The 24,410-nt window shown below is 44.4% G+C and overlaps 1 protein-coding gene across 1 annotated transcript; it reads right to left on the bottom strand.

Moving 5' to 3' along the window:
* Positions 1–6: 6 nt before the first annotated feature.
* Positions 7–22,934, bottom strand: prkd2 (protein kinase D2). Its single transcript, XM_068745187.1, has 19 exons — positions 22,608–22,934; positions 7,726–7,864; positions 7,256–7,387; positions 6,871–7,109; positions 5,876–6,059; positions 5,713–5,784; positions 5,489–5,506; positions 5,196–5,355; positions 5,011–5,122; positions 4,380–4,457; positions 3,967–4,282; positions 3,577–3,629; positions 3,415–3,487; positions 2,892–2,998; positions 1,988–2,149; positions 1,674–1,772; positions 1,015–1,282; positions 800–885; positions 7–295 (listed from the first exon to the last, which is right to left on the bottom strand). Exons 1-19 carry the CDS (start codon positions 22,932–22,934, stop codon positions 71–73), a joined length of 2,850 nt encoding a protein of 949 aa, XP_068601288.1. The 3' UTR covers positions 7–70.
* Between the last annotated feature and the right edge of the window lie 1,476 nt (positions 22,935–24,410).

Here is a 24,410-nt window from a genome sequence, read left to right on the forward strand (position 1 = left end):
GGATGTTTTAATGACCTCGGGTTAAAGAGAGACGTGATTTTTAATTTTCTTTTTGCTGTGTCTCCCTCTTTCAAAGGATGCTGACCCTCTCAGTGAGGCCTTGGACGTCTGCATCCTCCCCACCCTCTTCATCATCCGAGGCTGGTGCGAGAGGAGGAGGCACAAGATGAGCGGGGTAGGGCATAGTATTTTCCGCCGCAAACATTCGCCAGCGGCTGTCATCACTCTCATGGGTGATGTAGCGTCCACCAAGTTTAGTCTCCAGCTCCCGCAGGTCCAGCCATGTTTGATAGTCCTGAAAATGAAGAAGTGGGAGCAAACAGAGGGATGAAGTTTCAGTTTGAGAAGCCTTCAAAATGGGTTTTAATGCGATTACAGTGAATCTTCCAATAATTACTTGAGGCTGTGTGTGTTTGCGCCAATGAGAACCCGGAATGACCCTTTACTGGTCTGTTCAATCTGTGTTAGTGCTGCTGTGATAGGCTAAATGAATGGTATTGCAGCAAAAACAACAGCAGTGGCACTACATGGATGAAACCCGAAGGCTGGCCTGTTTTTCCAAAGCTACACCTTTATACGTCTAAAATCTGTGCAGTCCGTCGTCTTACATCTGCAATAAAAGCATCAAAATATCAGTCTTATTATTTATTATGATCGCAAGATTCCTCAACATTTATTTAACATCGTCTGGAATGGTGATGGATTTTAGCTATTAGCAGTAACCGTATGTGAAAATGAGGCGTTTCCTAATAATTCCATAATAAACGGTGCATGCATACAATCGGTTCCTTCGTGCTACCTGCAGGTATACATGGCTGAGACTCTTGTCGACACTGTAGCGTTTCCTCATCTTAACTTGGAGCAGGTTGTTGATCAAGTCAATTGCTGGGAACAGAGAGAAGTATAATCAGTCGACAACAAGGACTACAACAAAAGGCTACATCTCTAAATATCCTCTGCATTGTTACGGTTTCATACGAGTAGATGGAAACGTAGGCTGGGCTCTATGTTTACCATCACTGGAGAGCTGCTTCCAGGGGTTGGGGGGGTACATGAAGGCCGCGTTGTGGATCTGATCGTTGATGTCTTCATCCTCATTAAATGGGAACGTCCCACTCAAGCTGACGTACATTATGACTCCGACTGACCACATATCCAGGGAGCGGTTGTAGCCCTGGTTCAGCAGAACCTCTGGGGCCAAGTAGGCAGGGGTGCCGACCACAGAGCGTCGAAAAGACTTCTCTCCAATGATGCGGGCAAAGCCGAAGTCGCACAGCTTCACCTGAGAGAAAGAAACGGTGAGGAATATCAAGCAGGGAGTTAGGCAGAGGAGGCGCTGCGGTTCAGTCATTAGTTAGGGTCACTTATTCAGTTATGGATTTAAAAACAAATTCAAATCAAAGGTTATTTGGGAAGAGAATGCTTATTATTTTTTAGCGATGCAGAGCACATAAAGCCATCAAAACATCTGTCAGAATCTAATCTGTTTAAGCAGCAGCTATACCCGAATGGCCAATCATCACTCATTCAGTAATTCGGAGACAGACTTTCTGCCGTCCAGACTAAAAAGGAGACACATTGAAATGACAGCAAGATGTCTGAGCCACTATTCAACATGTGCTGTAATGTGAACTGGTGCACACGAGCATGGGTTTCCGTTTGTGTGTTGATACCTGGGGGAAGGGATCGGCAGAGGCAAGCAACACGTTCTCAGGTTTCAGATCACAGTGCACAATATTCTTAAAGTGCAGATGTCTCAGCGCTGCAAGAATCTGCAAACAAAGAACCACACAAACAGGATATAAGACGCGTTTGTGAGCATCACAGTGCCCTGAGAGGCTTATCACAACAATCATGCTGCAGCAATGACGTCAGAGACAGACATTCATAAGAGAAAACAGTGGCAACACTTTGCATCAAACAGAAGGTATACTACACACACACACACACACACACACACACAAACTTTGGTGCAGTGAATGCAAACCTGTGTGATGAGAAACTTTGTGAGCCTCTCGGGCAATCGGCCTTTCTCACTGGACAGGATCATCTCCAGCATGTCGCCATGCAGCTTCTCCATCACAACAAACACCTTCTCCGGGGTCTCAAACATGCACTCCAGGTTCACTATGCCCAAGTGACGTAAACTCTGGCAGAGGGATCAGACAGGAGGAGGGAGGGGAATGCAGGGGTGAAAGAAACATTCAGTGGGAAGTGTCGGCAGAGACCGAATGAGAAACGGGAACAGGCAGAACATGTCAGCAAAAGGGGAATGTGAATCACAGCAACGAGAACAGAAACAAAACATGATTATCACATCACTGTGGACGTAACCCGCCATTTTTACCGCTCTTTTACATGAATCACAGGGCTGTCTGTCTGTCTGCCTGCCTATCTTTCTGCCTGTCTGACTGTCTATCAATCTTCCCACTTAAAACCTGCAGAATTTCGCTGAACATTTGCGGCATGAAAGGCCAAGTGAGTCATTGTGTAGCTGGTTGAAGTCAAGATCAGACCAGCGCAGGCATGTCTCCATCTGCTGGTGATCCAACACGGCTTTCTGAGGCAGTATCAGAGGAGCCTAGCAGGAAGTGTCATTGACATGCGTCTCTTCTGTCTCTTTATTATGAACACAGAACTGACTTGCATTGACAAAACCACAAATAACCACAAGCACAAAGCATGCATGCCTTTCCTTAGGTTTCTCTCAATGCTGTTCTCATCGGTGCACAGACCATGACTGTTCCCTCTAAAGAACACATTTGGAAAAACAATTCTGTATTTCTGATAGTATTAAAGCTCCCAGTCTAATTGATTCAATGCAAATAGGTGAGTATTTTTCATGCACACGCCATTAGAGCCACGTCGATATCTAATATACATTAAATCACCTGCAGTATGGCCACCTCGTTCCGCAGCTGGCTCTCCTGCTTGGTGGGAAAGCGAAGCTTGTCAATGACCTTGACGGCTACATCTCTCCCCGTCTTCCTGTGTTTTCCTGATGGACGGAGGGTGAGGAACATATGTGATGATGAACTGAAACTCTCTCTCTCACACACACACACACACACACATTGGGCCCAATTGTCCAGAGTTTGTAAGATGTGTAAAGTTGTTGGTTTAAAACTACATAACATATATAACATTGACAGACTCATGATGGACACTAAATTACGATGGAAAAACCGATGCAAAACTAAATTTTCTTCCTTTTTCATGCTTGTTCTGAGAAAAGCCCGATTCCTCCCACTGAGGGCGGGCCGGTTAAATGTTCAGTGTGTTACGCTAAAAGGATCAGTATGGTCCATGTATTTTGGGGATTGTGATGTACCGTCTGCTGTCTCGTAAGCCTTGAACTTAAGACACCATCTTTTCTGCAACTCAATCAGCCTTACAGGGCATAAAGACTCATACCTCCATATACCACTCCAAACTGTCCCGATCCCAGCACTTCATCAGCAAAGATCTGGTACACTGAGCCGATATCCTGCAGGAGAACAACATTGCAAACCGCCGTCATCCTCATTGTGTCATTATTAAAGACTAAATAGACGGAATTGACAAAAAAGATCGTACCACATTCTCTTGTATTTGACTGTTGGACACCGATATGCTGATCGAGGCTTGCCCTGAAAACGCAACACAACAAGCATTATTATGCATGCATCGTTTCATCTACAGCTAATGTAAATGTATGTTCTGTGCTGTGTGTAATCTAAATCTAAAAACAAAGGAGGACTCAGCCTGAGCTCAGCTAAACTAAAAACGGGAAGGAACCCACTGCCTTATACTGGGGTTAAAATAAAGCCAGCAAGAGTTAAACAAAGAGCGGACTCTTCCAGCATGTCGGCATCAGTTGGCAAGCTGGAGCACCTGGTTGGCTCCCTGTGTAGCCACAGCAGTCTCTCTTTTCATGTGTGCATGAACCTCAAGGTAACATATGGCAATAAATAAATCCAAACTTACTGTGAGTCGTGTTCCCAGCCGGCGGCGCGTCCTGAAAAATGACTGGCATGAGGGCCTGTCGAATGGCACTTTCCCACGCCTTGGCCACCTCACGCCCGATTCCACTGTTAGGAGCCACTTGGCTGGGAGAGGGAGGGGTTGTGGGGAGAGTCTGGGGGTTGCCGGTGGTCAGAGAGGGGAGAGTGTTGGGGTTCTCGCCCACAAAGTAGCACATGGCGCCGGTGATGACCTCAAAGCAGTGAGGATTTGTGCCTGGAGGGACGAGCGAGAAGTTTCCGGCTGGACGCACCTCCAGGATCTCAGACAGAGGGATCTCCTGCAGGCGGGAAGCGGCAGAGATGCGGTTTCATTAATTAAAAAAAAAAAGGTTGGCCATTTCAAATAAACAAGTTGAGATCAAGTCTTATTCTTACCTTATAGTATTTATTGGTGGTGTTGTTCTGGAAAAGGATGATGCATTTACAGTCCAGACGCCAGTAGTGCCTCTTCCTCTGTTGAGGGTTGGCGAATGGACGGACGAGGAGGAGGAGGAGAACATGGAGGGTCAAAACGAGAGAGGACAACGAGTGAGGGATAGAGCCAAGTTTCAAGGGGCAGTGTCAATGCATTTTAAAGTTTGAAGCCGATGCCCAGAGGAAGAAGTACCTGGCTAGATGACGAGGATGTGCTGGAGTACAGGCTGCATAATGAAAAGGTGGAAACAAAGAGAGAGAAGAGTGAAAGACAGGAAAGGAGGAAAGAAACGCCAGGAAGGAAAAGCCAAGCCACAACAAGACTAGAGAGAGAAAGAGAAACGGTTCCTAAGGAGAAACTCAAAGCAGGAACTGGGCTTGTGTGCCGAGTGCACACACACACCCACGCTTATTGAAAAAGAACCAAATGAATGCATCTCTGCTGTCTACGGGAATAGATGATGAACAGAGCGGAAGGTCCTACTAATCTAAGTGTAAGTGGGTTCAGTGGCATCGCTTGTGTGTGTTACTAGCACCCAGTGAGTCTGCAGCTCCACAGTGGGAAGAGTAATTGTATGGCTGATGATCTTACCAGAGTGTCCTTATTGCTGTAGTGGACCATCCATCCTTCTTTGATGGCTGTGCTGGATCGCCGTGTGGTCTGCCTCACCGACTGTACCACCCTCATCAGCGGGATGTAAACACTAGGGGGAGGAGCACAGGAAATGTTTCAGGTTCTGTTATTTTCTAGAGCAATCGACTTTCCTCATCCGGTACCTCTGATCACCGCTAGTCCCCCCCTTGTTGTTTTCGGGAGAGAAGGACCCAGGGATGCTGCAGGCTTCATCCGAGTCATCGATGGAGGACTTGTCCGAGGAATCGTACTCGGAGCTGTAGTCCATGGGAACCTCAGTGTCTGCGGTAGGACTCAACATATCTGAAGCAAAGTGCAGAAATGGATGGAATTGGTTTGTCTCAAATGCTGTGCAAAAACAAAACTGTCGCTTTTGCTACAGGCGCTACCAAGACTGCTGTCGGAAGAGCACGGTTTCACATGCATCAACACTTACCACAGTTAACTCTGTTGTCTGAGAAGACAAAAACATTATTGTCCGTGAGTGTCACTCTGAGATATTGTGTCATATCTTATGTGGTTAAGGAGGTGACCTTATTCTGACAATGGAAGGAAACTTGCAGTTGAGAAAACTGACTCTTGCTTTCAGACTTGCTGCCTGCATGGGTTAACAGACTCTTAAACGCATCTCAAAAGTGACGTCTTTGCACCCGCCCTCACCTCCAAGGGTCTCTCCGAGGCAGTCGTTGGGAACCTTGTAAGCGCAGCGCTTGTGGCAGTTGAACTTGCAGTCTGAGAGGAACAAAGCACAAGTCATAATCAGACAGACAGAGCCAACGCTGGACCATTGACAGAGGAGTTCCTCCCCAATGTCTGCGCTCACCTTTGCACTGGAGACCCTGCCGGAACAGTCCCCGAAGCAGCCGCTTGCAATACTGGCACACCGTCGGCCGGGTGTATGAATGGACGGCGAACGTGTGGGGCACTTTCACCTTGCTCATCAGGATCTTGTCCAAGTGAACAGGCCGACCCGTGTAGAAGCGCCGGGCCTCACTCGGTGTCCGTGGCTGGCAGGACGGAGAGGAAACAGGGTCAAAGTTTCATTTAAAGCAACTGCTTAAATAAAATAAAAAACAAGCAGACTTTTATCTACAATTGGCAAGAAGGGGCAGCAGAAACTAAGTAAGGAGTGGGCAAACGTTTTGACTCACGGGCCACAATGGCTTCTAAAATTTCCCAGAGGGGCTGGGCCATGAGCAGATGTATGGAGTGTTTGTGTGAGCTCATATAAATGACATGTAAAAGTAATTACATGAAATAATTTGGCCTTTTACAGGTAGCATTACAGGGAAAATGGAAAATAAATGAGGTTTAATTATGATAAAATGTAATTTAAGGATATCATTTGGACAAATTCGGCGGGACGGATTAAAAGCCCAAAGGGCCGTATTTGGCCCCCGGGCCTTAGTTTGCCCATGCCTGAACTGAGCCGATATACAGTATTTGGAGTTTTTTCACGACTAACAGAAAGATAAACATGAACTGAAAGGGAAAGTTAAATTGTGGCTGATACTCACTACAAACCTCCACAAAGCTTTAGTTTCAGGTGTTAAGTATTATTTACTAATGTAATTAAAATAAAGTGATTACAGCTGCCTGACATTTGGTTCTCTGGAAAACTGATGTTGATTTATTTATTTTTCTTAAATTGTATTGTTTTTTAAATCTTAATCTTAAAGTGTCGGCCTATTATTCCAAATATTTACTCATTTTGAAATGGATTTGCAAAAGATTAATAAATGCCGCAGCCAGTTGCAAAAGATTCCTGCGCATGAAGCGTTTTTAGAGAGAAAGCTCAATGCATGAATCCATCACTACCATCTGTGTGTGTGAGCGGATGAGGCTGGCGTCCTCTGCACAGGTGGAGGACGTCCCTACACTGAACACGGACTCAGTGGTGGACAGACGCAGGGACTGGCTGCTGCTCTGCGAGGTGGTGGACAGACGCAGGGACTGGCTGCTGCTCTGCGAGGTGGTGGACAGACGCCGCTTGCGAGCTCCGCTGCAGTTGTTAGGGATGCTGAATGCACAACGCTTGTGGTAGTTGAGTCCGCATCCTGGAGGGGGCGGCATGGATCAAAGAAGCAGACGTAGACAACAGGAGAGACAGGAGTTGGGGTTTATTACAATCCATTTGTTTGGAGCACATTAAATGAAATGAAGTCTTTCCTTGGTCACGTTCGGCCTTGCCTATTTCCCTCACCGTCACACTTGAGCCCTTGTCTCACCAATCCGAACAGCATTTCTCCGCAGTGATCACAGAAGGCCGGGGCTCGGTACGAGTGCACGTTGAGCGTGTGGGGCCGAATCTGAAAATCTTCAAAGGTGGCTGCAGCTTAAAGGGATGAAAGAGATGGAGAGTGTGGTTGCAGTGGCTGTTTAGGTGCAATCTCATCACTGTAAGAGGGACAAATAAGGTGCAACTGAATGGACAAGATGGAAGCAGGATGGAAAATTAGACAAGTGTTCCACTTGACAAGTGAGATCTATGGTTGGAATAAAGAGAGGACAGATTAGGCCAGCATAAGATATAGGACACTAAAATAAGGAGATAAGGGACAGGATTCGGGAGGAAATGAGGTCATAATTTAGATATGAGCATGAGCTATTTGTACAGTAATGGCACGTTAGCCATATTTGGAGAAGAGAAGAGAAGAGCAGAGCAGATCTTACCTGACAGTACCACCTCCACCAGATCTCCCTCCTGAATGTCGCCAGGATCTTTAACCAGTTGCAGAATGTTGCTGGTCGATGAGTCGTGCTTGAACAACAGAATCTTGTCATAGATGCCATAAAAGCCACATTCTGGGAACTGTATCGAAGATAGAAAAAAAAAGCAGAAAAAAAATGAGATCAGGAGGGAAAACGTTAGAAAAGCTGAATTATTTTAAAACGTTGTGTTACATCTCACATGATTCAATAAGTTGCCTGCAAGGTGATAGAATCAACAGGTCATTGAACTTCCGTTAAAAATGAACTGATTAGCTATTTCTTAAAATTTAAGCCATTCAATCGAAAATAATAAAAAGGTGTTGTTGTTTTGTATCAACTCAAAGAGTTTACATGTTGACATGCACTTGTTCACAAGAAGAGATTGCAGTCCCTGCGTTCCTCTGGGTTTACAACCACACAACAACAAATAAGCAGCATTTGACATAATTGTTCAAGAATGTTTGAAATATTCTAATGACACAACAAATTGCTCTAAACAGACCTCAAAAGATCTGAAAGTCAATCCCTGAAATATTTGTATTGATATATATTCAATTGTACACTGTATAGCACTTTGCCTTTAAAAAAAAAACAGGTTTGACAGAGATGCTAATTTATGAAGTGATGAATAACAATTCTTGAATCATGCAATGCTTGTTTTAAATTCATCTTTTCTCTTCATCCGTCTACAAAAATATATTTTGCAGTAAACCTGATTCTAATTCTAATCAGGCCAGCAGAGATGAGCATGTCGGCCACAGTGCAAAACTAGCCAGTCGCAGCTCCGTGTTTATCATGAACAACGAAGTCTCTTTGTAAACATCCCTCTATGAATGTGGTTCATAAAAGGCGTAACACCACACTATGCAACTACTCACATGACAAACCTGTGGACTAAATCAAGCACAACGATCAATTTGACAGCAAGACAAGGGAGAAACTTTATCTTGTCTTCCGATACACGCAAACACAAACACAAAAGCTGTTTCCATCAAGCTCTTCCTAATATATGACAGACGAGTGTGTCAGTCAGAAGTCAGCAGAGCAAAGCAGGCTGTCAGAGGGAAACCTGGCTCTCCTCAATAGTTAATGCTGTCTGGTTCATCACAGTGGTCACACGCACACACACACACACACACACACACACACACAGAGTGTCTCTTGTTGTTGTTTTTCCCCTGTTTGGATTCAAGAGCCACCATCTGGTCGGATCTGACGACTTACAGGAAGGGGAACCCCCGGTCTCCTCCTTAGACCGACACAATGACACACATAGACCTCTGCACTTAACATCAGACACGCCCTCCATACAAACAGAAATACACAACCTCTATTCCACCTATTTCCCTTCTATGCTGCTAAACACCCCCTCAGTTTCCCAACAGGGACTCAACGTCGCCAAATCTGAATCCATGCCTGAGCCGCTGCCAAGCTACAGAGCGAGTCGACCACGCCTCAGCAGTGCTACTAAGCACGCCGTCAAACAACCAGACAGCAACAACAACACACAAGCCATTCTTTCAAAATATTCACATGATTAATTTGACCACAAAAATTCCAACATAAATAGAAAGAGGTTTACAATGTGAAAAGATCTTAACAGAGAAGACTGATGCAAAACTTGTTGAGGAAAGTGGTGTAAAGAAAAAAAGAAGATAAAAATCAAGTCGTGAGTGAGTAGTGTGAGCTATAGATTTGTTTAATATGTAAATTTAATTTACAAAATTTAAAAAAAGAAAAGATAGAAGCAAGATTTTTCCTTTTTAAAAACAAAATCAATGTGTGTGTAATTTATTTCAAACTTAAGGTCACATTTTATTATTATCACTGCACTCCACCTTCTGTAAAGCTTCATGTTTTACAGACGTGTTGGGGAGCACGTCCTTCGTCCTTCCAGTGTCAGGAAGTCCATGAAACGGAGGTTTCTAAAACTCCAGCGGAAGACCAGGAGTTCATTCCACCACAGTCGGGACACGCACATGGGGTTACAAAATTAGGAAACTAGAACACCAGTCCTTTACAGCTTGAGCAAGGTTTGGTCCGAGGAATTTCATTCCACTCAGGCAGGTCACCTGGAACAGATTGGATGTGATTGCTACCGACGCATTGAAGCATTGCTGTTAGACTGCTGGTTTGAGGAAGCACCAAAGATCAGGGAACGATGCTGATAGCAGCCACATAGACAAACTGGGATGGAGGTGGCTGCGTGCACAGAAGCAAGCGACGGCATTCTGTTAAGGTCAGCGGTGTGGCATGCGGTTAAAGAACGGGCACAGCACTGTTGGTTTACGCCAACTCCATTCTGCCTCCAGAGAAAAACAGGAAAAAGTCATTCACTTATAGACGCCACCAGTGGAATTCCTGATTCTCCCGTTACGCTGTTAGGTCTTCATGGTGTTGTAGCAGAAGGCGCTTGCGTGGTCTGATTTAAAAGGATAGATTTTGTTTGCCTTATTATTATTTTACTTGATGTCCTCCAAGCTAAGATGGCCTGTATCTGTCCCTGCTGAGTTCTGCAGGGACTCTGTTTAAGCATTGCAAACGCATAATAGGGGATCGACGTTCTGCCTCTGACTCGGCAGCAGACCAAATAGCAATGTTGATTTGGCGGCACATGTGCAAAATGAGAGTGTTCCCACAGAGCTGTCAGGGAGCTGAGAACTCATTCGAAACGGTTGTAGAACGAGGGAGACATGACATCTCTTGGATGTTCCCAACTTCTGTGCAAACCATAATTAGGGAAGATGAATGACCGCGATACGAGACACATATAAGACACCACACTAGACATCACTTTGACTTGCCAAAATCTTTCACGCCATCTAAATAAAGCATATTGTCTGAGGCATTAATGAACGATCTCTCTGCTAAATGCTGCCCCGACTGCGGTTATTTTGTTATGAGACATTTAATCAACAGCCTTTCATGCTTAGAAATGAATAGCTGTCGTTGCATTGAGAGAAGGAACGGCGCCAGCTTTGGAGCGACTACTAGCAGAGAGTCCAATAAAAACGGCGTTTTGTTTTCTAAAGTGTTTCAATACTATGAGCAAGTACATTGGAAATATAATCTACATTGTGCTGGGGTGGAAAATTTATGGATAAATTCAAAACTGGGTGTATTTTATTTAAGAACCACTTATTGTGTTTCGGTTTTGAGTTGTTTTTTTTGTTGCTGAGCAGAAGGTTTAACCCCAACGATTACTGGCTTGGGGAAACTCAGACTATACAGATACTAACTAGAGGAGGCACCGATCTCACCCACCCAGCCACAGTCTTCAAAACCCACAAGCTCTGTGGGAGGACTCCAGTAAATCATGTAACGGCTGCATGGATGGGTACCTGGGATTTCAACGCATTAGGCCAACAGCTCCCACATGTAATTACAAACACCCACGAAGCCCAGATCAGAGGAAACTCCCAGCTCAGCCCAAAATCCACAGACAAGCCTCAGTCCAAGTCATTTATCAGGCGCGCCCCCCCCCCCCCCTCTCTGACATTTACCCCAACAGCATTGGCGTAGTTTGCTTCTTTCCCCTGACACACGGCGAGCCATATATCATCACGTGTCTTCTGTCCAAAACTTACACAACTTGCACCAACCGCGACTGCAGTTGCCACGTCTGTGGGGACCTCAAGTCTTTACAGCGCTACTAAAAAGAAAAGTATCCACCAACTCCCCAAAACCGCCGTCACCGCAGAGAAGGTGGCGATTTCTCTTCTCTCTCATTTCGAGCTTTCAGCAACGTACAGGATGGAAAGAGCAGAAAAAAGATGGAAACGTGGGGGGAATGATTTGTCTTATAATTACACAATCATCGCTATATTGTTGCGTACACACTACATGCATACAGAGAGAGTAGACAGTAGAACAATATTGTTGCACGAGACCGTGTGTGTGTTTGACTAGCTGGCTGTATTATCACACACTCTGTTGGACAGTGTGGGAAGGCTTGCCTGGAGACAGGGACGTGTCTCAGGCTGGTTTTGTCGGGTTACCAGGGATCAAGTTGCCTGCACTATTCCTGCAGCTCTTTGGGCAAATGAGGCCATTATGAGTGAAATGAATAATACACGAGGCTTTCTTTGCCCCTCCATGTGCTCCTTAGTTTTTTTGTCAAGGCTATCCAGTCTCTTTTATTACTCTACCTTCTTATTCTTTTAGATATCAATTTCACCTTTTATGAGTCCTCCTAGAAGGAAAACCAAAGAGGCGACATGGTGGTCTAAATGTTCAAAGGAAGCAAAAACAAGCTTTTTTTTTGTCATCTTTTCTGAACTTTAACTCCACTAACATTTTCCTAAATGTAACCCTTCTCTCTCAGAAGCGGGATTGCTGGGCAGTGGCGCTTGTCCTTGCCAGTGACAGGATGTGCATCTCGTGAGTGGAACGGAGTTTCAAGGTCAATAAATAAAAGTTAACAAGCAAACAAAACCCGTATCACCATCACGCTGCAGTGATGGATGCCGCCCTCTGTTGCCGTGGGCTGAATCGTTGCTGTTGCTACCCTGAGTAACAGGAATGAGTTCAAACACATTGGTTCAGATGGCACATGGTTAGTGTAAACACTCACAAAGAGGGGCGTAAACGTTCAAAAACTAAACAGAAACAAGTGACATCTCCGTTGTGTACACTAAACACAGAAATAGCAATCTCATCACATTTGTCTGAAGCCTTAAAAACACTCCCGTTGGCTGTTATTTGCCCTCTTGAATAGTGATATTCAATATCAGGGGGGAAATACAACATTTTCCATAACATAAATACCTTTATAGATGTATTTTAAAAACTAAACTCATTATCTTGCATACAGGTACCAAAATATATATATATATATATTTACGTGCCCAGAGTTTGCAGTAACAGTAAAATATTCTTTGCTTTGCGCTAACGCCACTGCTGGGGAGCTGAGGTGTCGCTGGATTCCTGTTTGCACAGTGAAAGAGACTGCAGTTCTGCAGAATCGCTCGAGCGCCGACGAGGAAAACACCAAGATCAGCAACAGGGGATCTGCATGGAAACGTGCCGCCGACGATGCGCAGCGCCGTAAACAAGGTGGCCGCCGCCGCCCTTACATGGTCGTCCACATCGACGTGCTTCTGTAACAGAAGCTGCTTATCACAACAGGAACCTGATCCAGCCATTTTATAGTCAAGAGGAAACATGCTGCATCCCTTCAAACAACAGACATTGTTTAAACATCCACGTCTTACTGCGTAACAAATCACACGGCCTCCTGCACACGCGGGTGCACGTGCATGCGCTTATTTTCAGTGCACGGCACTAGTTTAGTGTTTACGCATTTCCATTTGCGTCGGCCATATTTGCACAAACCCTAACTGTTGCACCGCAACTGCCTCTATCCTCGTTAGCATGCAAGGCAAAAGCACCCAAAAATAGCAACCCCACCTTTCTGAAAGCGATGAAGTGTTTAATGAACGGTTGCTGTGACAACGGGCCATGTAAAGACGTCAATGAACTGCCCCTCATTAGCTCCCGACAACAACTTGGCGTAACGCAGGAATTTTTCCTTTTGTGTCAAGAACATTGATGACGGAACAAACACATTACTGGCCCCCCCGGCATTCTATTCTAAGCTCCAGTGAGGTCACACGGTGACGAAGGGATGGAGCAGGTGACAAAAATGACAGCCCTTCCATCCCTCCACGCTAGCTCTGCCCTGCCGGCACTGCAAATCAAAATGCATATAAAAATAGAAAACAAAGAGGCGATGATCGGTTCTATTTACAACATTCATATCTCATGTCAAATCATAAGTGCGCCAGCTCTTTGCTAGCACAACAAGGAATGAAGCGACTCCATGACGTCAGCAGACACAAAGAAGGAAAGGAAAGTGTGTACACAAGGACGGATGGTTGAAAAGCTGCATGACGCAAGTCCATTTTTGCTATTGTCTGATGACGTCACAAAGCAGAACTAACTCACCCGCTGGATAGTTTTCTTATCGTTACTTTCTGAGTCGGCCTTTTCATACAACTAAAGCAAGTTTAAACACACGCCTGCACTGGATGGACATGTGGTGGCAAGACGCAAAGCAAGTGGGAGCTTGATCAGCAGGAAATAAATTAAACAGTAGAAACAATGAGAACATATTGACGTGTCAGCATCTTTGCAGCAGCACTTACAGAGCGCTGCAATGAAATCCCTTCCCTGTCACGCCTTTCATTTGTTTACCCTGAACAGAAGAAGGCTGGAACAAGCAAGCAAAGGAAGCAAGACAGGCTACAGACGGATGTGGATGTGGACGGACTCTTCTGTAGGTCCAAGTTTATTTCACTATTTTCCCCAGGCAAGACAAAAGTGTGCTGACACAACAAAGAAGAACGTGAAGTGAAAAAGTGAAGAAGGAAAATTCCCCGTCCTCAACTCTCGATGAGCCTAATGACTTCACAGATGTGGCAGTGAGGCCATTGTGAGTTGCTTCATGCCCCCCCCCCCCATTATTTCTTGAGGCTAATGCAACTAAAAGCTTCTCTCTTATTGGATTAGATGTGTCTCCTGCAACAGGATAGTGGGGGAAGGACATTGCTTAGGGGTTGGAGTTTTGTTTTTTATTGGTTGGGGAGTAAATGGTGCAAAAAGGAAAGTACTCACGCTAGTATTTTTCCCTGTGTGTTTGCAAATTATTATCTCAGTCTCTGGTGGTGCTTCAATTATCTTTGGTATGTAGAAACTTGTAGGTCAGGAATTTAAACCTGATTGCATCTGCGGATACCACATACACACATAAACAGTCATGCACACACCCAGACATCCAGCGCACGGCCCACAAACCGACAGCCCGGGCTGAGCACAACCGAACTGCAGCAGTGAAAAGGTATTCAAGTGTGCACATTTCTACAAATCACTCAAACATTTTCACACCAATCATATAACCCCAGAAAATACACACATTTAATTGTCAGAGGGGCCCATGTGCACTAATGGATTCTGGTAACGTAACATTTCATTGTGTGTGTGTGTGTGTGTGTGTGTGCGCAACATATACTGTATATGAAAAATACAAATATCTTTCTTTCTTCTACACACAAGAGAAAGTAGCAGAATCACTCATGGAACAGTTGCGATTCGCAAACACTGCGACTCTGAAGCGGCGCATCGAGTTTGACCACTTTAGAAAAGTGAATGACGCAACTTACGCCTCCTGACGCTGAACAAACCTGTCATCACCTCATCACATTTAAATATTACAGCCCTTCCCAACATCAGAGTCAGAGTCATGTTGGTCTGAAAAATAAAACAATTAATTAATTATGAAGTTAATGTAAAGGCTCATCCAAATAACTAGAGGCTGATTTACTACAGGAGATCTAACTATCACTGAGAAGGATGTTTTGATGTCTCTTTTGCTTCTGGTGGTTGTCCCCCCCCTATATTTCACATTTGTACAGCTCTAAATAAAATTGCAGAAAAACTCTAGAATGTGTTGATGGTTGTTGGTCACACATGCAATTTGATGCAGATCCAAATAAGAATCCGGATCGACTAGATAACTGTTATCTGTTACAAATCCAATAAAATCTTTATTAATGCAGATCCTTTGACATTATGAATCCATGGTGCCACTAGTATAAAAACACAATGAGCACATGGAAAGTTTTAATATTTCCTACATTAAACAAAGAACATTGCAGTCAAACATGGATAAAACTGTTTAGATGTTTTAAAAAAAATAAGAAAAAGTAAATAGTGACATAAGGAAAATCTTAACCGACAGAATTAAAAGATGTTAGGAGAAAAAAGGATGACATTTGAACAGAAACAATGCATGTGTGTTTGTGTGTGTGTGTGTGTGTGTGTGTGTGTGGCAGCCAGTAAGTGGAAGAGGCTTAGTCTTGAGCAGAAACACGACAAAGCGTCTCATTCTGCTCCGAGCATCAAGGAGGAAGACGAGGTAACACGAGCTCTGCGACCGGGCATGAGAGCGGGGTCCTGGGATAAAGGAAACGCACTCGGCTATTCTAAACCAGCCTTTGTTCGGAGGCCTCACCCGCCCTCCTCCTCTGTCTCTTTCCTTGGCTTGGTTCAGAGCAGGTAAGCCGATAGGAACCCGGGATTCAATCTGCTCTGTACAAAGAACAACTCAGTGATTCATGACGAGAGTGCGAGACAGGCCTCACAGGGGAGGCGAGTTTGTTTTGGAGGCCCTCAAGCATCAGTGAGCAAATACAGAATCAAAACAACAGCGAAAGCAGAATTCCAGAAGTTGAATTGATCCAAATACAAAATCCACTTATAAAGCAAAACCGTTATAACTTCGGGAAGTCACATAACATACAAACAATCTAGCACGTAACAAAAGGGGGGGATGGACTGAAACAACAACCAGTGATAATCTAGACTAGATGATAAATAGGAGTTCCTCGCAAAACAAATATAAATTGCTCAATCGATTGACAGGGATGACCAGTCATTACGTGACCTCTATCATTGATATTTGCAGTGACACTCGTGTTTTAATAGAATTTGCGCTCTTTAATTTATCTTCCTGGTGAATTCCACGTAACTCTTCTCTCTACAGAAGATGCCGACTGCCCATTGTCCATGTTCCAAGACAGACAAACACCTCATGCCTGCATGCTGGGGTCTACAATAGGTGCAGAACTTCCCTCTGAACCCCCCCCCCCGTCTGCTCACATCTTTCCCTCTCCGCATTCACCTCCTCTGATAATTAGATGCGAACTAAACCAAAAAAAAGAGGGTGAATGCCGTTCATGTCTTTACAATGGACTCCAGTCATTAGAAAAACTTGTGGTTAAACTTGCCTGGTCTCTCTCTCTTCACTACACCCAATTGCGTTTGCTGAAAACGAAACGTTAATGTGTAGCGCCTTGCTATTCTAAGGAGGTTCTTACCTTTCCTTCCAATCGAGCAGTTTTCCTATATACCGTGTTTGATCCATGATGATGATGATGAATATATTTATTAGATAGAATGTTAGAGTACAAGTACAGTTAAACAGTAGCATGTATTTCAGTACAAATATAGTCAAACATCCTGTCTAAGAGGAGCATTTCAAAAAAGCCCTTGCGGCCATGACCCGAAAGCATAAGTTAGCTGCTGTTGGTCAATTTTTGCATTGATCAGAAAGAGTGGGGCCAAATCATCAAGCAAAAACTTTCATGTTTAAACAAAACAAATTTCATTTTCAGTCATGTGACTCCAGCCCCCCCCCCAAAAAAAACTAGTTCTGAATATGAGGTTTCACACCGTCTGTGAAACATCACAACAGATGATGCTACTTTATTCCACACCCTGTTTGCTTGTGCCATCGCTCAAGTGGAGCAAACAGAGGCCCCATTCTTTTGCCACGCTCTCCTTCCACTCACAGAACCGTGTTGTGTCGCGTCTCTGATGTACAAAGTCTCCACATGGTTCTAAATGCCGCCCAGCCCTGCTCTTTGGCTCCCAATTGGATTACAGCACCAAGCTGTGTTCACCGATGCTTATCTCTGGATTAGAATCATGAGGCTCCCTTCGCTCGGAGCTGCAACGCAGCCAGTCTTAACCCAGCATCATTCTAAACTCACCAGACCGGTGAGACCATTTCTGATGTGTCACTACTATTTGACCAATCAAACGTATATAACAAATTTGGGAGGGACATATTTATTGTATCCCTTGAAAAATAAGGGTATATGGTGCTTTATTATTTATTGCAGTAATTACTGGTCAAATCAAAAACACACCTCTAACCAGTGGCTGCTGATCATTGGTGTTTATGGGCATTCATTGCTTTATAATTTGATCTGTTTTCACCTTCACCCAGACGTCTTGGACTTTGTACCATTACGTTTCCATTCTGTCATCATGCCTGCAATTAAATGAAGGTCGTTTTATTAAATAAGCATATTGAACGGAGACCATTGATTTGTGTACAATAATTCTTCAGTTGATTTTGTTTTCTCTTCCAACTAGATCTGACAAAGATTTCTTTTTTTTTTTTAATCTCTTTTTAAAAATGTGTTCATGGTCCAGGTTTTAAATAATTAACTACAAACTATAAACTACCATTAGAAATAGTTACCAGAACTACAAACACAAATTTGGTAGTAACCCAAAATGGTTTATTTAAATATTAAATGTGTAGAATCCAGAATGAGGCCCTCCATCGAGCAAGCGCTTCTTAGCTTGTCCTTTCTGGGCTACTGTAGGAACATGGAGGACGATCAGTCGGATTCACAGCCAGAGCTACAGATTTGTTTTGTGCATTCTCATAAACTTCCACGTTAGAATAACATAATCTCAGCTGTCATTACATATTAGAAGAATCCTTCCTCTGATGCAACACCCTGTGATCCGGGCGGTTGCGTGTGTGTGTGTGTGACTTCAATAATCAAATGTCTTTCTTTCACCACAGCGAACCATCAACAGCCTGGAGGGTGCAGTCATGGTCATTCATGCAAAGCTGCTCCGTTATAATAATGCAAATGTGGAGAGAAAAAATAAATACAATAGAAATACACACAACACAATTCACTACCACCTTCAAAATAGTGTTCTGCAGCTGATGAAGCAAAATGTAACTTTGTGAGAATAAGAGCTAATGCTCGCGCTTTGTTATCGTCACACACTCTAAGGGTAGATTCCCTCCTTTCAATCGCTCACCTGCCGGCGTTTTGCTAATTCACCTCACCTCAAAAGGTTTGGGCTGATAAGCATCGCAGTTGTCAAATTATTGTACCTCATGCATGAGCAGCATCCAATCCAAGCCCCCATCATGACATGAGCTCAGTGGATGGAGAGCAGCTTTTGATTGTCCTCCAGAACAAATGAATTCACCGACGACAGTGCTGAATAAGGAACTGTCAGTTTCATACAAACCTGTTCTTCCATGGACTTTATCTGTTAGCTTACCATGTGTGTGTGTGTGTGTGTGTTCAGCATTTCATCATTCATTTAGAATCATTTACTACTATTATATTTCATGTACTATCATCATCTCAATAAATATCCCATGACTGCACAACGGACATCAGTGCTGTGCATCCAGAACCCGTCACGGGCCTCAATGAAGTCCTGCATTAAGCTGTCCTTGTTGAGAAGTCTTATTATTTTTAGCGAGACAAATATCAGAATATGAATGAAGGTTTTATTTTCAGTAAATCTAGTTTCAGTGTTGTTGTTTTTTGCACTTTTCAGTTTAGAATTGAATGTTATTTTGGCCAGCGGGGAGAACTTCTGCTGTGGAGATATTCAGTCATTCGTTCGTCTTATCCAGTGTAACCGTGGTGAGGAGTCGGGTGTAGGCCAGCTAGCTGGCTTTACTCTGACCTATTTGTGCAATTTGTAAAAATTAGGTGTGCACAAATCAAATTACTGGCACAAGGACATTGCTCATGGGATACCTCAGAGTTCAGTATTGAGACTAACATCGTACATTTTGCTCACAAATTACATAAAGTACATCCATTATCAAAAATAATGATAATTTCTCACCTGCAAAGAAAGCAGTTATTTTTTGTTCTAGGGAAAATGTATTGCATGTGTATAAGGTCATGACAACAGAAATTAATTTTCATCAGACAACGCAAGGTTTCAAATATTTATCGTTACCCCAGCAACGGGAAAAATTTCCTTCCAGGGACCAATAAAAATCTATCTATATAGGAGTGGGAAATTGTTGCATTTTAAATAGACCGTCAATTAGAGAGTTTGAAGATGGCGTTTAATAGTCTTTACCATTATTCCCTCCTTTGCAATACTGGCACAATATTGGTTTCACGCAGTGCAGCTTGTTCGGCACCAAGTGATCAATATTTTGTATTACTGTATATTAGCAATATTAGCTCAAGTCTAGCACCCATCTATGGACAGCACCTTTTGTCACAAAAAAACTGTCCCTCACATTGCAATTAGTTTAGAGCATTAATATGACTTTCAAAGAGTCTAAAAATCACTGGCAGTCAAATGAGGGTGTGTCCAAAATAAATGAACAAAGAAGGGCGTGTTTCCTTCACATATTGTGTCGCAACTCATTACAGATTAGTCTGCAAGACATGACATGAATTTACACACAGACACACACACCTCTGGAGGAGCAGAACTGAATTCAAAACCAGACGTGGTCATAGATGCAGAGCCTGGAGTACTGTGCGTTTTGAAATAAAAGCCATTGCTAGAGGGAATTCAGACGTCACACTCGGAAAGGAACCCGCCCCCTGAATGACTGACAACATGGAGCACTACCTTCATCAGGGGAACGGAAAAAACGGGCAGAAACAAAGCATCATCATCTAAAAATAAAGGAAGTTAGACAGAGTTCCTCCAAATGGTCCGTAGACATGAAGCCAGGGATCGGCTTTCTTGACATTCATATGTATCTGATTTCAACATTGGGGAAATACGTAAAACAAAGCGCGGAGGCAGACAAAAGCCTTGACGCTTGGTTGTACTTCAATGCCATACTGGTCGGTGAAATTACAGTGACAAGGCCATCATTGAATATTCTGGCTGAGGGGTGGGTGTGCCCCAAACCGGCGGTGCCCCCGTCTCATCCAACAAGGAATGGGCGTCAATTTGCTCACATCGTCAGATGCGAAGAGTTCAAGATGCCAAGCAAAAGATAAGGGAAAGTGAATGAACAGCAAGGCGAATGGTCAGAGGAAAAGGAGGCGGGTGTAAGGGGAGGTGATGGAAGGGATGGGAGAGGACAATAAGGAGAGGAAGTACAGATTCTAAGGACAAGTAAAGTTGGGTTTTTTATCCCAGGAAAAGGGAAACTTTCTTCATGCATCAGAGATCATTGCCATTAATTATATTTTAAAAAAGCATAACAATACAGAGGAAATACTGGCAAAATAAAAGTAGTCAGTGAGGCACAGCTCTGTTTTCCAGGTCATCAGGAGGTGTGTGTGTGTGTGGGGGGGGGGGGGGGGTTGGTTTGTAGCATCTGCTGCTTTGTGACTGAGGGTGCGTTTTGAGTCTTGGCCTGACACCGAGGGGAATGCTTCATGAGGGCGCTGTAGCTGTCGGATTGCCCTCAACTCTGGGTTGTCCAAGGAGAGTGTGATGTTCCCCGGAAAAATGAATGGAAAAACGTGCCAGTGGAACACAAGGAGGGAGCCAGGGAATAAACAGAGCTGGTGACTCACCCTTTCTGGGATGAGACACGACCGTGGGTGGGGGGGTGGGGTACCGAACTGCCTCTGCTGCCCATCCAAGCACACCAATGCAGGCATTCATGCATGTACACACACACCTACACACACACACACACACACACACACACGGTCCAGGTCATGTGTCGCGTTCAGTTGGCCAAACCAGGACAAGCTGTCTATTGTCTAAATCTCCCACCTAAAGCTCCCAACAGGGCAGGAGTTCTGCATTTAGGAGATTTGGGGGATTGCAGAGGGTGTCGTGCGTGTGTGTGTGCTTGTGTGTGCGTGTGTGCGCGTGTGTGCGAGTCAGAGAGCCTTTAACAAGGTCGAAAAAGAACAGGCTCCGAGTCTCTTTTTGTTTAAGAGAGTGTAGTTTCTTTCCTCTTTACTTGAAAATCCGAGTATACACATTTAACCAGAATTCATCCTCACAGATTTGAGACGTGTGGAAGTTCTGGATCGTGTCTAGGATTTAAAACAAAGTTCTGTGAGTTTGGGCGGGCGTCACATCAAATAATCCTTATTTCTTTTGTTTTGGATGCTGTGGAGCAGGAAGAACACAAACTGGTGTGTATATTTAGATCCAATGAACATTCCTCTCTCTGTCGAAAATCTAGTAAAGGCATCAGTCTGGATACTTGTGACAAAGTCAAGTTGGTTAATTCTATTTCCTGCATGTCAAACTGACTTCTTGGTGTGTTTCCTGACACCGGCAGGTCGCTGCTGGTGGGGAATTATCCAAAACCCAATGCACACACACACACACACACACACACACACACCATGGGCAGCAGTTACAGTTGAAACAGCTGCCTGAAGCCATCACACCAATGCGAGATGATGATAATCGCATCCTCTAACCGAACGTGTGTGTAAAATGGGCACTGCTCAGCATACCTGAGTGACATCATGAAGAGTGTATTCCCCATGAGGCTCATTGTTCCGGTTTTAAAGAGGCTGTTAGAACTTCTCTGACCCTCCCAAGCCTGGTATGTTTGTTTTATCATCTTCCTTTTCAATTTCAGGAAGACAATATATTTACTTTAAGTTATTATTATTCAATTCATCTTTTAATTGGCCTAAAAAACAAAATATCGACTGTCACATTTTAAATGCAAGCGCTATCGTCTAGTGCTGTCAAAAAATAATTAGGAAGTTTAAAAAACAAAAGTGTGTCCTGTAAGTAGAGGGAAACACTGAGATGGTTTATGATCTCAGTTTCAAGGCAAAGAAGCAGAGCCACAAAAAGATGATGAAGACTTTTGATCGGGCACATCATAGCATCTCTGCATCAAAGGTGCCAGATACAGAAGCCTCTAGAAAACAAGTGCAGGCGCTTTGTTTTGTTTTCGAGCTTTACTGTAATTAGTGAGAATTAATTCCTACGTTTAAACCAGTGATTCGTGAATCTTCCCAGTCTCAGACACTGAAGATCCCTCTGTTGCACTTATCACTCATCTGTTCACGTCGCTCGCACATTTTAACCCTTTCATTCAGAGTGCAAATGAAGTGTTGAGGAAAAGATTAGGATACTAAAAACAAAAAGAAACTGCTCATCTGGAACAAACAACTTGAAATAAGGAATAAGTGTTGTGTGCATGAGCAGCTTCTCACCTGCAGCAAGAAGCCATCCAGTACACACACTTACAATGCACCCCCCCCCACCAATCCCCCCCTCACACACACACACACACACACACACACACACACACTTCCTACCTTGGTGTCGACAATGGAGCAGGCAATTTGTTTCACATAGGCCAAGTCAGCAAACTGGGGCAGAAACACAGATTCTCTGGTCAGGCCGATCTGGATGTAGAAGGACACCCCTACTGGGGGGGGAGGCAGCAAGGGCATCACAGCCCCACCAGGACCCTGCCCCGGTGCCATCTCCATCACCTGAAATCCACCCTGAGTGGGCAAAGAGTGCATGGATAAGGAAGTCCCTTGATGCACCACAGTCGGGCTGGTCGGTGAGGAGCCCCCAGGATGGAAAAAGAGCTGGGACATGGCCCCCGAGGGCATGCAAGGGGTAGCATTGGCCATTCATACAGTTCTCAGAAAACCCCCCAGTCATTAAACTATCTCAGCGAAGGAGGAGAGGAGGGGTACACAAACCGGGTCCCTCTGTGTTCTCAGTTCACCCCCCCTCCGTGTGGATCAGGGGAGAAATCCAGATCCAGGAAGTGGGGGGTTTATCCTCTTTTATGCCCCTCGGCTCCTGTTATTGCCCAGGCATGACAAGAAAAAGCAATGTATGTGAGAGACTCCTGCAAGAAGAAACACACACACACACACACCGAGGTGGGTGAAACTACCCTCCTCCTCCTCCACCTTCTCCCCTCTCTCACCTCCCTCGTCCACAGAAGTTTCCCTGCCGAGGAGAAAGTCCAAGCCTGATTGTGAAACTCTCAAGTCGTGGGAGAGAGGAAAAACAAAAACAACAACAGCAAACTTCTCCAAGTGGAGGTACAAAATGGCCTCCTTCAACAGGAAGCAGTGAGCATGAAGGGGAGCGAGGGACTGAACTGTTGCCTTGTTTCGGTTCCTGCCCCAGCTCAGTCTTTTTAGTGAGAAAGCGCAGAGCCGCAGTGAGAGAGAGCAGTGAGGGTTCCTCCTCCTCCTCCTCCTCATCCTCCTCCCCTCTCCTCTGTGCTTCCGCCAAAACCAAGAAGGAAATGAAGTGACTGACATCACCTGAAGCCAATAAGCTCCCTCCTGCCCAGCCTCTCCCTCCTCCCTTTCCTCTTCCTGACTTGGTTTGAGGTTGTGTCTCATTTGCTCCCTCCCTGGGCTGAGGCCTGTAAAAGATACCCTACGGGGGCAGCTCTTTGCTCAGATGCCCCTTTCCCTGTAACCAGTTTTCTTTCAGACAGACTGCAGATTAGGATCACATTTACTGGTATTAAATGTCGGCGGCAGGCTTCAGTTGGAAAAAGGGAAACCCCTCGTGGCCAGATGGGCAGTTTCTTTGCAGACACCAATAAAGATTTGCTCGAACGAGCAAGTTTCACACGATGCACTACTATTATTATCTTACAAAGGAAGCACATGGATAAAAAGAGTGACCTCCTAACATTGGATAGCAACGATTAGACGCTCATCGTCTTCACCTTACCTTCGTCCCAGGGCAATTACATCAACCAGCTTCTAGAGCTTCAAACTATATCCACTTCATTAAAGCAAATACCGTCATCATCTTCACGACCTTATTGCACACGCTGTTGTGAATACTGCCCACCAGCAGAGGGAGATATGTGTAAAGGATTATATTCAAAATTCAATTCTGAAATCGGGGTGAGGCCATTGGACTGTTCTGAGGCCAGCTTACCCGCAGAAATGTTTACATTTCACAGACAGACATGAAGCCCAGGGAATTTGTGCATCGATATGCCGAGTAGGTTTTGTGACAACTCTTGATTTGGATTCACTTAAATGATTTCAGGACTTGTGTCGAGTCGCTCTTTAAGGCAACACACTTCAATTTTTATGGTTCAATGAAAGTGAACTGAAAGTTATGAC

Source organism: Brachionichthys hirsutus, chromosome 11, assembly GCF_040956055.1.
Source record: "Brachionichthys hirsutus isolate HB-005 chromosome 11, CSIRO-AGI_Bhir_v1, whole genome shotgun sequence".
NCBI classification, from domain to species: domain Eukaryota; kingdom Metazoa; phylum Chordata; class Actinopteri; order Lophiiformes; family Brachionichthyidae; genus Brachionichthys; species Brachionichthys hirsutus.

What these genes read in the sequence shown, in the direction of transcription:
- prkd2 (XM_068745187.1), bottom strand. Translation starts at nt 22,934, where the DNA reads ATGGCCAATGCTACCCCTTGCATGCCCTCGGGGGCCATGTCCCAGCTC. An exon ending in ACAGCAATAAGGACACTCTG is followed by an intron (nt 4,458 to 5,010) that starts GTAAGATCATCA and finishes AACCCTCAACAG; the next exon opens with AGGAAGAGGCACTACTGGCG. An exon ending in CCACCAATAAATACTATAAG is followed by an intron (nt 4,283 to 4,379) that starts GTAAGAATAAGA and finishes TCCCGCCTGCAG; the next exon opens with GAGATCCCTCTGTCTGAGAT.